We start from the raw sequence: 13,368 nt of genomic DNA on the forward strand, positions 1-13,368 counted from the left end.
ATGGCGGCCCCGGGCCCTCCGCGGCTGCCCCGGCTGCGGCTTGGGCCCGCGGCTGCGGGCCGGGCTGGAGGTCGCGCTGCGGGTGCCGAGCTTGTTCCTCATCGACGCCATTTTCAACTCGGCCCCGCTGCCGGGCGGCTCCGTGAGCGCCGCGCTGCTGGGCGCGCTGCTGCGGCTGCTGGGTGAGACACCTTCCCTTCCTCCCCCTCCCGAGAGACACGGACCGTGCCCCGCCGGCCCCGCTCACAGCCGCGGGCACGGCGCGGCCGCCGCCGCCCCCGCCCCTCACCCGCCGCCTGGCTGTTGCTACTGTCGCGGCCCGTCTCTCCCCTTCCCCCGTCCCTGATTTCCGTCCGCACTGGTTCTTCTCTGCCACCCCCGAGCCCCTGCTCGACTGCCCGGGCTGGATCGTCACCTCGCTCCCTCTCCGGTCCCGATTCACCCACCCGATCCATCCCCGGCTCCTTCCGCCTCTTCCCGTCCCCGTAACGGTGCAAGGACCCGGAGAGGGCTCGGGGCTGTGACTCCCCCTCCTACTCTGGGGGCTTCCAAGGCGGAAAACATGTAACTTAGTGGGTATAGGGGGTTTATGTGTTTTTTTAAAAACACTTTGTATAGTGTGATGTCTTCCTGAAATACGTTGTTAAAGCCTTATTTTTGCAACAGCAGTTCAGAAATGCAGGGAATTTGGTTCCCAGGGGAAAGGGAAGCCTTCTGAACCTTGCCAATGGTTAATTTCAAGCTTTATTTTGTTTCCCGGCATGAAGGATGAAAGTGACAGGTATAACTAGGCGATACTGTTTTCAATATCGTTTTCTTGGGTTCTTACATAGCCTCGGCTTAGTGGGAGTCCCGTTTCTGAACTGTTGTACAGGTGATATTGTGCTGTGTTTCACATTTTGGAGCTGGCGATCCTGAGGCAGGAAGGAAAACACAAAACACATCAAGTTGTTGTTTTGTTTGGGTTTTTTTGCAGGCCTAAGACAGATGGATTTTAAGTTCTATTTGATGTTTATAGTAGAAGAAAAACAGGAAGGAAATAGGCGGTACAGCTTTTGAGGCAGGAAGCAGAGGAGAGCAGGTTAAAGGAAATGTGCATAGTGAGAAGTGTGGTGTGACTGCATCAAACAAGTCGAGGAGCAGAGGGGAAAAAGTAAAAAATAATCTATAGCAAGACAACAGGTCAGAGTAGAACAAAGGGAGGAGGTAACAAAACGCAGTGTTTTATTTTGGTTTTTTACATTTATTATATTTTTATGTTTTTTATTTTTATTGCTTTGGTAAAGAGTGCCAGGAGAAGTCGCTGCTCACATGAGAAGCAAAGCTGAGGAGGCCCTAAGTTGTCTTCTTTGCCTGCCGTGCCACGGGTATCGGCAGCTCCGGGATGGGGAGCAGGGGTTCTTCCTCCCTGCTTCCCATTTTCTTGACCTTTTGTTCAACACTTACGGAATTGCTAAGAGTAATTAATCCCACTGATAATTCCTTTTTTAAAAAATGACATTGCAGTGCCTCACCAACTTCATTTTAGGAGTTCTTCATCATATGATCCAGGTGCTGTAGGAAGAGCCTTAAATTTAATCCCACCTGTGTAAATGAGTGGTGGATGTGTTATTCAATGATGTCCCTTAAGTGTGCGATACTGGGATTAACAGATTAAGCCACTTTTGAGGTTTGCATTTATATGAACACTTTTCTAAGAAGTGGGTAATTTTTGCCTTCTGCAAAAAAGCTTTGGGAATGTTTTATGCCAAGAAACTTACCTTGAACATTTAGAAAACGGGTTGGTGGTTCTTGGCTTTCCAAAACTGAAGAAAAGATAAAAATGTAGCCACTTGAAGATGATCTTAAACACCTTCCATGTGGTTCAGATAACAGTGCTTTTGCATCTATTTTTTTTCTCATCTGAATTTAAGGATTGCAGGGTTGGGTTTTTGCTGCTGTTAGGAAAGTGATAGTTATTTTGGATCATTCTGTGTTTAAATAGTGGGAAAATGTCCTTTGACTTACCATTTGCAGACTTTGAAGTACGGTTCCAAACTTTTCCCATAGCACAGGAGAAATGGACAACCTGTCCACCAGATATGAAGATTGGAGCTCTGGAGAGACTGATGACTTTTGGGGGTGATGTTAAACAATTCTGAAATATTCTGGAAGTACAGCTCTTCAGGAATGTTAATACAGATCTGTGTGGGTGTTACAAAGTTTTACAGCAGGATTCCTTGGTCTGGTTCTTCCATCACTTTCTACAGAAGTAAATAGTTATACAGAGCACAGAACCAACTTCCACAGCTGGAGCATGTTTTCCCTTTCATCTTTTTGATTAACCTCGCTTTGTCCCCAGTGCAATGTTTACTTTTCGTATCTTTGCATTGGGTTTAAGTATCTCAATTCCAGCAGAACTACCACCCCCAGGAGTGACTGTCACCTCAGACAGCAGTCCCTCCTCATTGAGGACACTGAGTTTTGAGAAGGGTACTATAAATACTTGAGTCTGCAGAAAGATGTGGAAGTAAATAGAATTACTGGAGCTAGGGAGCAATAGTTTGGCAGTTCCACATGAATGAAATGCTGATGTGTAAAAGTGATTGTTCCCTGCAAGGGATTGAAAGTCAAATCCTTAGTAGTGGGTTACTATAAAGATACTGACAAAACTCAGGATTTAAAGGAAAAAAAATGAGAGGGAGACATTCATTTTAACACAATAAATTATTTTAAAAGTAAGCGCAGCATGGTTTGGTTCAGTGCTGTGTTTGGAGGCCATACTGGGACAGTTGGCAATGGGGTGGCACAGGTGGAAACAGTAAAGATGAGTGGAAAGACAAACCTTACCAAACGAGGAACTGCAGCATTTCCTAGCAGAGAGAAAATGGAAAAAGACTTACTGTTTTGGAGGGAAAGGGGGGATGGGCAGGGGGCAAGGGCAAAGTCTTCTGTTGAGGTGGACTAAGTGACATAAATGGAGATGGGGGAAAGGAGTGGTCACTGCCCCTTCTGAGATTTGTTACCTCTTACAGTCTTTTGAGACTCCTTCAGTGAGTCTTGACTTTTCCCCACAAGTGTTAACAGAGGTATGATGTACTTTTTGTTAGTCCCTCTTCAGAGGAACCAGTAGGACAAGCTCTATTGACTCACTGTTGTACTGTTTTTAGAGATGTGTCTTGCATGTGAAACGTCAGTGTTTTAAGATGACCTGCAGTATCTAAATACAGGCCTGTTACTGCCACTGCAAGACACAAAAATAGGTTTTGTTAAGGCGTGTTTCAGAGCAGCCTGCTTAGTGCAAAATGCATCTCCTTTGGCTCAAATGATCAGAATTACATAAATAACGTCCTTGTACAGGCATGTGAGCCTTTTCTGTGACTTCTGAGAAAAGACAACGGCTACAAACTCGTCAGCAGTACTGGCTCTCCTAAAGATGTTTGTGGTGGTTAAGATGACAAGGCAACTGTCAAGCTTATTTTTTAAGAAGTGCTGCATGTAACAAATACTCAGCTTTTCCTAGAAGAACTGAGCTACAATGCAAGGGGATTTCTGAAAACTGACAGAGGCTTTTCCTCAGTCCATTTCACAAGGTTACCAGATTAATGATTAATCAGGGAGAATGTGTTTGTATCAGCCAGTGCTGCTGGCAAGGAATATTGTTAAGGTGTATTAATAACTTTATTTGTAGCCTGCCTTTTGTAGTTGATTCATGTTGATCCTCTCTCTTCTTCTCAGTTCTCCAGGCTTTGGAGGGGTTTTTTTGTATATTTGTGTGTGTTTAGTTGCTGTTGTTGTTTTTCGTTATACAAGCAGTGGTCACACTATTGGTAGAATCAAATGCTGTTTCAAAGAATTTATTCTCATGATCAAGAGACTATGGCTTAAATATTTTTTAAACACTTGATTATGGTGGATTTAGAACAACCTAAACTACAATCATCAGAAAAGACCAATGCTGTCCTCCAGCAGAAAGAGGATTACTGGTGATTGCACTGGTTTTAGTACAGAGACTGAAAGCAACTTAGAATCAAATATAAATTGTAGAGATTGAAATGTCTCCAATCTGGTTTGGATAAGAAAGCAGTTGAATAGAGTGGAAACTGATTGAGAAGGCCAAAATAAAGGCAGTGTGTTTCCTGAAAAAGAAACTGTTTAAGGAAATGGATCTAGTGCTAAGTGCCATTTAATTTAACACCTCTTAGGGTACAGCCCTTACCTATGTAGGACACAGCGATGGGATTCATAAATTACACTACAGAAGTTTACTGCAGGGACATATAATCCCAAACTCCCAGTACTGCAGTTGCTCTGATAGGATTTCTCATAGGAAGGTGCAAACTTCCCAGTCACGGTCAAGATGTGGTCATGGTCAGTATGAGGGAGAGGTTAGCAAACAGGAATTTCAAGGCCTAAATCTGACTTCTAACAAGACAGACAAGTTTGCACTGGCATTGGCAAAGAGGCAGTTGGTGCAGTTTTGGATTCTGTGCACAAAAGGTGTATGCTGTGGAAGGTCTTCCCCGTGTGACCTTTGTTGCCACTGTGACCAGAAATAAAAGCAAACTGAAGGGAAATAGAAGGAATGCCTTCCCCACAGCAAACTACAGCAATTTTTCACTATTTTCCCATTGAAGAGTGTAACTGAAGTGTTTTGGTTACTTATCTTTAGTACTCCATCTTGGAGAGCTGTAGTTGAGTGCCTTGTTCAAGTGAATTAGGGGACTTACAAAATTTTACTCATTTATTTTTTATTAGCTTTGCTTATAAAGGTGATGCTGTATCTGTCGGGGGTTTATTTTTAGAACTTGTCTACCCTTGGATTTCAGGACTAAGGCTGAAAGGCTGGGAGTTGTCACTGTTCTAGTCTGAAACTGCAACAAACTTCATAGTAATTGTGACTTAGGGCTTGCACTGGCTTTGCATCACAGCTGTAGTGCACAGCTATTAAATGCAGAGATTAACTTGTCCTCTTGCCTGTTCTCTGAAAAGGGCACCATTGGTAATGCAAAGTTACAAGTGACTAATGGGGAAGTGATACATTAAATAAATGTAGCTCCAAAGCTAATAGGTTAAAATCTGTTGTTGAACTTCTGTTGAGAACTAAATGATTTCAATCTGGTTTTAGGTGTCTTTGTATCCAGTGTTGTTCTGGTCTTACAACAGCGAGCACTTTTCAAGTTCTACATGATCGCCTCGGCATTTCTGCTGGCTGCAACTTCAGTGTTGGTGAATTACTATGCTGCTTTGCACATAAACTTCTACAGTGCCTACTACACAGCTGCATTTGGAATTCAGATCTTCCCACATAAAGGACCTTCGCTATGGATGGCACTTTCCATCCTTCAGCTTACCTTTGGAATCGGATATGTTACATTGCTAAACATGCAGTCCATATACTCTCAACTCATCATCCTGGATATACTGATTCCTGTAATTGGCTTGGTTGTTGAATTACCTTTAAATGTCCGGCAAGTACTTGTTTTTATTTCAGGCCTAGTTCTGACACTAAATACCACAGCCATTTTAGTTACGAAAATTAAGTGGTTCTATTATTCGGTACGATACGTTTATCTGCTGGTGAGGCACATGTATCGTATTTACGGATTACAGCTATTGATGGAAGATACATGGAAAAGGATCCGGTTTCCAGCTGTACTGCGTGTCTTCTGGCTAACAAGACTTACAGCACAAGCTGTGGTATTAACATATGTTGTAAAGATGGCTGAAAATAACACGGAAGAAAAATTCTTCTTGATATCGTGGGATAACTGTTGGGAACTGATTTGCAGCCTGATCATAAGTGGGTGTGACTCTACTTTAACTGTGTTGGGCATGAGTGCTGTCATTTCTTCAATAGCGCATTATCTGGGACTTGGTATCCTGGCCTTCATTGGATCAACTGATGAGGATGACAAAAGGCTTGGGTTTGTAGCACCCGTCTTGTTTTTCATTTTGGCTCTGCAGACTGGTTTAAGTGGACTGAAACCAGAGGAACGATTAGTTCGCCTGAGTCGAAACATGTGCCTTTTGTTGACTGCAGTCCTGCATTTTATCCATGGAATGACAGACCCTGTGCTGATGTCTCTCAGTGCCTCCCATGTGTCATCGTTCCGCAGACACTTTCCTGTACTGTTTGTCTCCGCTTGCCTTTTCATTCTTCCGGTTCTGCTCAGTTACATCCTCTGGCACCACTATGCACTAAATACTTGGCTTTTTGCAGTCACAGCATTCTGTGTAGAGCTTTGCCTAAAAGTAATAGTTTCTATCACTGTTTATATATTGTTTATGATTGATGGCTACTATAATGTGCTATGGGAAAAACTTGATGATTATGTCTATTATGTTCGCTCAACTGGCAATATTATTGAATTTATATTTGGAGTAATCATGTTTGGAAATGGAGCTTACACAATGGTTTTTGAATCGGGAAGCAAGATTCGTGCTTGCATGATGTGTCTGCACGCATACTTCAACATCTACCTGCAAGCCAAGAATGGCTGGAAGACTTTTATAAACCGCCGAACTGCTGTGAAGAAAATCAACTCACTTCCAGAGGTAAAAGGAGCTCGGTTACATGAAATCGATGATGTCTGTGCAATTTGCTACCACGAGTTCACCACCTCTGCGCGCATTACTCCATGCAACCATTATTTTCATGCACTTTGTCTTCGGAAGTGGCTGTACATTCAGGACACATGCCCGATGTGCCATCAGAAAGTGTACATTGAGGACAAAGAAAATGCCAATATCTCTAACAACAACGGGTTTGTAGCACCAAATGAAAATCCTGTACGGGTTGCAGAAGAAGCTGCTGATGCTGAAAATGAATTAAATGAAGATAATGACAGTTCTGATAGTGATGAGGAAGATGGCGACTGTGTGGCACAGCACTTGAATGAGACTCTTAATGTTGACTCTAACTCTCTTGGTGATTAAGATGTCCTTTACTAAGCCGTGAGGTATTTGTTTAAGATTGACTTCAACAGAATAAAAGTATCACTTTGTAGTTATTGTACTTAAGCACAACAGCAGTATCTCAGTGTTGAGTCTGTGAATGGTGGTTGTTTACTGTGGTGTGTGCTACTGTAAATATACCTCTAATTTTTGCTGGTCTCTTTCATGACCACCTTAAAATTATGTACATTATTGTACATGGAATAAAATGTTTTCACATTTTTAAGATGGTTGGAAAAACACTCTTTAATTGATGTAGTGATAATGTTGTGCCAAAGACTGTAATACCAGTAATCCCCAATCAATGTCTTCTGGATGCAAATGAAAAATACTGGTGAAAACAGACTCTTCAGCCGGTCAACTCGGAAACGAACGCCTGAGCCAAAGCAGCTTTACTTACAAATTCAGTATTAGCAGAGCTTTATCGCAAAAAAATAGTGAGTTGCGTTTTTAAAAAATAAATAAAAATTTAGGTTGGTAGGCTTAATGCTACAGCATTTGCGTATGTGGAACAAAAGGCGACACTGCTCAGCTTTCTGGTGAAGCAGCAAGGCGCATGCCATGGATGTGTCCCACCCTCCTGAACTGCCAGCAGTAGCTTGAAGTGCTTTACATGTGAATGCAGCAGCCTGGTGCTCATCCTGTGCCTCCACTGCTCACTGGAGTTACAGGTGTGGGCTGGCCTTGAAGTCGATCTTGAATCTTGATGAAAGGGGAACAGGGCTGAGAAACTGCACAAATGCAGACCACCTTTTCAAAAGCAGCTTTAATCTTGTACCATAAAAAACCCAAAACCCACTACATACTGGCTTCCATTGATTAGAACTTGCAGGTATGATGATTTTAAAGTTTTTGCAATATATTTACTGAAGTTATGCTGAATAAATGTAAGAAAAACAACTTTACATATTTGGAAAGAAGACTTTAATGGTGTTGTTATATAGAGTATTGGCCAACTCAAGTGGGTCATCTTCTCTTACTGCCGCCATTATTTCCAGAATTTGACTAAAAAAGAAAGATTTATATTAGAAGACTGAAACCCAGTACTTCAGAATGTACTTCAGATTGCTGCATGTGTATGTACAAGTCACTAAGATTAGCCTGGAATAAAAACCTATGCTAAGAGCAATAGGGCAGGGTGCTCAAATATGCAAATAGCTTCACTTTTAATTTACTAACTGCCATTTTCTTTACACTGAACACTGGTTTGCTCACTGGTACAGATTCATCTTTGGTCTTTCAACTCTTGTTTGGAGGTAATTAAACAGCTTTCTGATTTGAAGGAAGTGTCATTTTGTGGGTGTCTTTATCAATGATCTTCATTTTTCAAACTAAAACTCATTAGCCTTTCAAGGCTAAAGCTGCACTATGAATAGACTGGTCTATGGGAAGCTTAAATTCCAGATACAGCTTTATCTGAGCACAGTGCTGTCAAAGTAACTTGCTCCTACTTCCCAGTTCTTTAGCTTAATTGTGATTAATGTGGTTGGATATTTGCAATAAATATTAAATGAGCAATTTCAAAAGGCCCAGGGTCTTGATACAAGCCAGGAAAAGGAGGCAAAAGAAATGGGATAGACATGATTAAAATCAAGCCACAACCTTTTCTCTGCACTTGCTTTCTTGATTTTGTATCAGTCATTCTTAAAAAAAAAAAAAAAAGTAATATTCTGTACACTTCCTGAGATGTGTCATACTTTGATTTTTCCACTAGTAGCATAAAACTTCACCATGAAGAGTAAGAAGCTTAAGCTTGGTGGTAGGGTTTGGTGGATTTTGGATCTTGCCTTTAAACTGAGGCAATAGCTAAACTTCTTTTTGAGAAAGAGTAGGAAATTAATAATTACTGTATAATTACTTAATTACTGTATTGCAAATATTTTCCTAGATGCAGAATCAGCCAAACACCTTCTTGATTTAAGAGGATATTCCAGATGAGATGGGGTGAGATCAGGCCTACAGAGAAAGAAGTAACAAATACCAAAGAATTTCACCCTTGAAGACTTAGGGCTTACTTCTCTCTCCTCACTTGGATGCAGTAGAAGGCTCTATGTTACTGTAACACTGTGTATGTGAAACTGAAGGAGAAAAAAGAAGCCTCTGGTGGCTAAATTTTTTAAAAATAGCTTCAAAGGGGAGTAGTTCCTAAATTATATATATATGAAGCAGAAATATCACCATCAAAACTGAAAGGTGTCCAGTACCACCAAAAACAAACAAATGGAGACCTCCTCCTGCCAATTGAGCTGTATTAAACAGTATATATACCCTAAACATTAAAACCACTTTGTGGAGTAACATTCCCTCACACCAGATTTTGCTACTTGAGAAGTCACAAAATACCAATTCTCAATTACCATTCTTCATTTTTCTTAAACCTTAAGAGGTTCTCAAATTACAACTGGTTATAATGAACATTATTGGGATGATAATTTTGAAATAAGGTAGAGCCAAGAAAAATTTTGTTTTATAAAAGAAGGCAAAAGCCAAAGCGCAGCATTTGTGTAATGACCTAGAACAGACTGTGCATTTTGAGTTTGGGGGGTTTCTGAAACATTTCTGTAAACTACAATTAAACCAGCAGACAAAGATGTGGGGGTGTTGTTAACATACAGGCTGGTTGAAATAGTAACAGTAGAGGCCCTTCACTTGTGATCAGAAAACTTTTCAGTTGATCTCTTCCCTACTCCAAAATTATAGAAAGTCTTAAAATACTGAAGGAACCCTTCTGTGCTAATGTGTCCACTTCACATTTAAAATGAAAAAAAAAAAAAAAAAAAGAACTTCAAAGAGTATTACAATTGACCCAATTGCATAAGATATATCCGAACACTAGGAGATGTCACCATCTAAGCTCTAAGCTGCAACTGTACTTTTAGCATCATCAGTGGTTTTCTAAGTTCCTTCATGTCTCAAAAAGCAGCAGAATTCCCTTTAGTTCTCAAATAAATTCTTGTTTAGACACCTTGCTGCATACCTGGATCTTTAGTACTATCTTGAGCAGTGTTTCTAAATCTAGACAGGGCATTCTGAAAACTCGGCTTTTCATCTATTAGTGGTATTTAATGCAAATAACATTTTCACTAAAACAATTACACATTTTCCTGCTTTTTACACTTCTGTGAGGGACTGTGTGTAAAAGAGGCAGAAAACAGTGTCTGTGCTTACCAATTCTGTCCATAAGCCCCTGGAGTTTTCTTTCACTACTCTGTATCTTGGCTGCTGTCATTCATATCTAAATTTCATAGGATCAGATTCTTTGAAGCACAACAGCAGAAGGAAGACATGTCCCTGACAAAATGCATTTTGTGGCAGTTCATGTCACAGGCCTGTGACAGGAGCAATGTCACAGGCACTGCTGGTGTCTCGGCACTGTCCCAGCTGTGGGGCTGTCCCCTGATCCCCAGGGCTGGATCAGTTTTAAAAACTACCTGAACAACAACTGAGTGAAATGAATATTCAAGTCAGGTTACTTTACAGGGTTTAACCTCTTCTACAATGTATCAAGTGAAAAAATAAAAACAGTACTTGTTTCAGGGAGCATTGTACATCCAGAATTGCTGATGTAGGAAAATTAGGACTTCTAATTTTTTCCACAGCCTATAAAGCAAAACCTTGCACAAGTTTCAGTACAATTAGAATTAATTTCTATTTTATACATTACTAGTGAACTGGGATTTTTCTATTTTTTTTCATGTGAGATTTGAAGTATTTAAAATAAGAGTACAGTGGTACACTTACATTATATGGCAGGGTTCATTTCTGTCCTTCAAGCAGTGCCCTTTTTCCCATTTCTTTTTTGTAGGAAATGTAGTTTTAATATATTTTGATCCAGCATGAGTATTTTTCACTCCACACCAAGGTGCATCTAGTTTAATTAAAAAAAATAGGAGTGCAATTGTTTGAGAATAGCATGAGATAGTTTAATCAACTACTTCTACAGACGAAAGTTCCTGCAGTCTCTTTCTAGCAGTGACCTCCAACTCAAAAGGAAATTTAAGAGGTCTGGGCAATTTAACATCTTGGATTTTTATGCCATTTTCTTCAGGATTTTACACTTGAAAAAATCAGCAGTAATACACAACACTAATTTCTTCTGACATGATAAAGACAGCCAGATATACTGCATGCATTCCACAGAAACTTCCTGTGTAACAGGTCTGTAGTTCATGTGCAAGTAAATTTAAGGATTTAGCAGTTTGTGATTTCCTTTCTCAGATTCAGAAATTAAAGTAAATACTGTATTTGTGACTGTCAGTTATTGATAATTGAACATGAAAAAGAAAACATCCCTAGTCAGTCTATTAAAATGACTGCTCAGTGGGCTAAGGGAATTCAAGCATTCTTCCACCTATTCCATTTAAAGAGCAGTTGTTGCCAAATGCCATTACTGCTGCCAGCAGCTAACTCATAGCCATTGCCCGGTGCTTGGCACATCTCCAGCAAGCTACATTTTAAAAGATACTCAAGCAGGATTCTGGTACATTTAAAAATCTGGGTTGTCAATTTGTGCTTTTCATCTTCCCCTGCAATGTCAGGAACTGACACAGCAGCTTATTTCTTCCAGCAGAAAGCTGGAAAGGAATATTTCTGTACACTGCTTTCTCAAGTGGAGAAAACAGCCAGTCCTTTTCCTGGTCTGAATTCTTTAGGTCTTGATTCTGCTTTATGACTGTCACACCAGCAGATCTCATTGCCCATTGTCACAAACTGACCAAGATATAAAATCTTACCAGTCTCTATCATTAATCGTTCACTGGGAATTGACTTCAGTGTCTCCAAGTTAGCTTCTGTTTTCAGTGAACTAGAAAATTTAGAGTTTGTTTAGTTAAAAAACCAACATAAAAAGTGTATAAGAGTAATTACTGTGCCTGTTGAAGTGTTTTGTACCAAAGGCAGCTTCCTAAATAATGTTATTAATGAATAAAATTTGCTTCCTTTTTTAACAATACTGCCTGCAAATTAAAATTTTGCAGAAAACAGCAAATTCAGAGTTACTGGGAGAAGCCATCTCACCCCAGTAAGCTGCAGAACCCCTCTCTGGCTGCCCTTGCTTGCCTGGTAACAGGCTCTGTGCCTTACAAAGTGGTGCTGGCTGGCATTTGGCCAGGTGACTGCTGAGAATTCAGACTGCATAACCAGGAGATGAGGTACTCAGGTTACATTTGCATTACTCCAGCATTTGACAGGCAGCTTAAAATGAGGCTGTTTTTTAAACACTCCTCAAAAGGAATCTTTCCACGCTCAACAGCCTTATTTATTTACAAACAAGGATTGACCTGTGGGTAGTAGAGTGGACCTAGATTAGCTCACTGAGCTGCATGGCAAGAACTTTGATGGCTAACAGACAGAGAGCAGTTCTAAATCTGTCAGATGATTAAGGGTCTAGCAAGCTTTGAAAACTTGACCTCATTGTTTAAAAGAAAGCAATGAGTTCACTACAGCTGCCATTTTAAAGCAGTTACATTTCTTGTAAAGAACTTACCAGCCATTTATTCCAATATAAAGATCCAAATCTATTAGTGCTGCTGCTTGTTCCTTTGTGCCATCAAAAGAATGTACCTAGAACACAAATAAAAATATAAATGTATTTTTATTAAAACCCCAATCATTCAAAAGTATGTATTATCTTTTATTAGCATCACATACCTTTGACAGTATGCATTACACATCATTACAAACATCAGGACAGGACACGGCTCAGTTGATTCTGAATTTGAGCAAAGTTCAGGCTGAAGTCACCTGAATGCTGCACTACAACTGGTTACCACACTTTAACAGTGATAAATACGTGTAGAAAAGGCCTATCCAGTGATACTCTTCTGGCCCTGGAACTCCCTCTAAGTGATAGCTGGGAGATCATACTCAGGAAGTAATCCTGTGCACACTGAATTTTTGTATTCTTTCCTCAGTATTCCCTACAGGGCACTGTCAGGGACACCACAGGAGTAGCATTCTCTCCACAGATGTTAGGCCAATGGAACTAGCAAGACAGACTGCTTGGTCATTCCAGGGACCGGAGAGGAAGCGGAGGGTCGCAAGTTACAAACAGTGTAATGCAGCTGGGAACTGCATCTTCTCAGCCTGAGTGGAGTAAAGAGACTGCTCTGCTTCCCTGTGCTGGGACAGGCACAGGCAGTTGCAGAGGATACCTGCTTGTTTCTCCCCTGGTTCCTGGCTGTGCAGGAAAAAAGAAAGGGAGGAAAGAAGAAGAGCCTTCACAGCATTACATAAGAGTGGAACATGCAAAGCACTGAGTGTGGGGAAGGGTTTTGTGGTAACAAAGGACAAACCTGGGGACTGCAATATTCTTGTAGGAGGTGTGGTCTCATGTTAGAATAATCTGAGTATTCATCCCTTTTGAAAAATCCAGTCATAATCAAAACCTGAAAAAGCAATGCTGGACTTCTCCAACCATTTCACCCACAGCTT

The 13,368-nt window shown here is 40.8% G+C and overlaps 2 protein-coding genes across 4 annotated transcripts in view; one reads left to right on the forward strand and one right to left on the reverse strand.

Annotated features, from left to right (window-relative positions):
* RNF139 (ring finger protein 139) lies at positions 1-7,841 on the forward strand. The gene is given in 3 exon segments (XM_039550252.1): positions 1-44; positions 46-182; positions 5,108-7,841. Coding segments are annotated over 3 exon segments (1,992 nt in total). The 3' UTR covers positions 6,919-7,841.
* TATDN1 (TatD DNase domain containing 1) overlaps positions 7,684-13,368 on the reverse strand; it is a 16,884-nt gene continuing 11,199 nt past the window's right edge. For all 3 annotated transcript variants that reach the window (XM_019289088.1, XM_010404794.2, XM_019289089.2), the window contains 4 exons: positions 12,422-12,498; positions 11,670-11,740; positions 10,678-10,804; positions 7,684-7,941 (listed from right to left, as the gene is read on the reverse strand). In XM_019289088.1, coding sequence (XP_019144633.1) covers positions 7,839-7,941; positions 10,678-10,804; positions 11,670-11,740; positions 12,422-12,498 — 378 coding nt within the window. In that variant the 3' untranslated portion in view covers positions 7,684-7,838. The remainder of the gene's footprint in view (positions 7,942-10,677; positions 10,805-11,669; positions 11,741-12,421; positions 12,499-13,368) is intronic.

The sequence above is a fragment of the Corvus cornix genome, chromosome 2 (genome assembly GCF_000738735.6).
Source record: "Corvus cornix cornix isolate S_Up_H32 chromosome 2, ASM73873v5, whole genome shotgun sequence".
Lineage (NCBI taxonomy): Eukaryota > Metazoa > Chordata > Aves > Passeriformes > Corvidae > Corvus > Corvus cornix.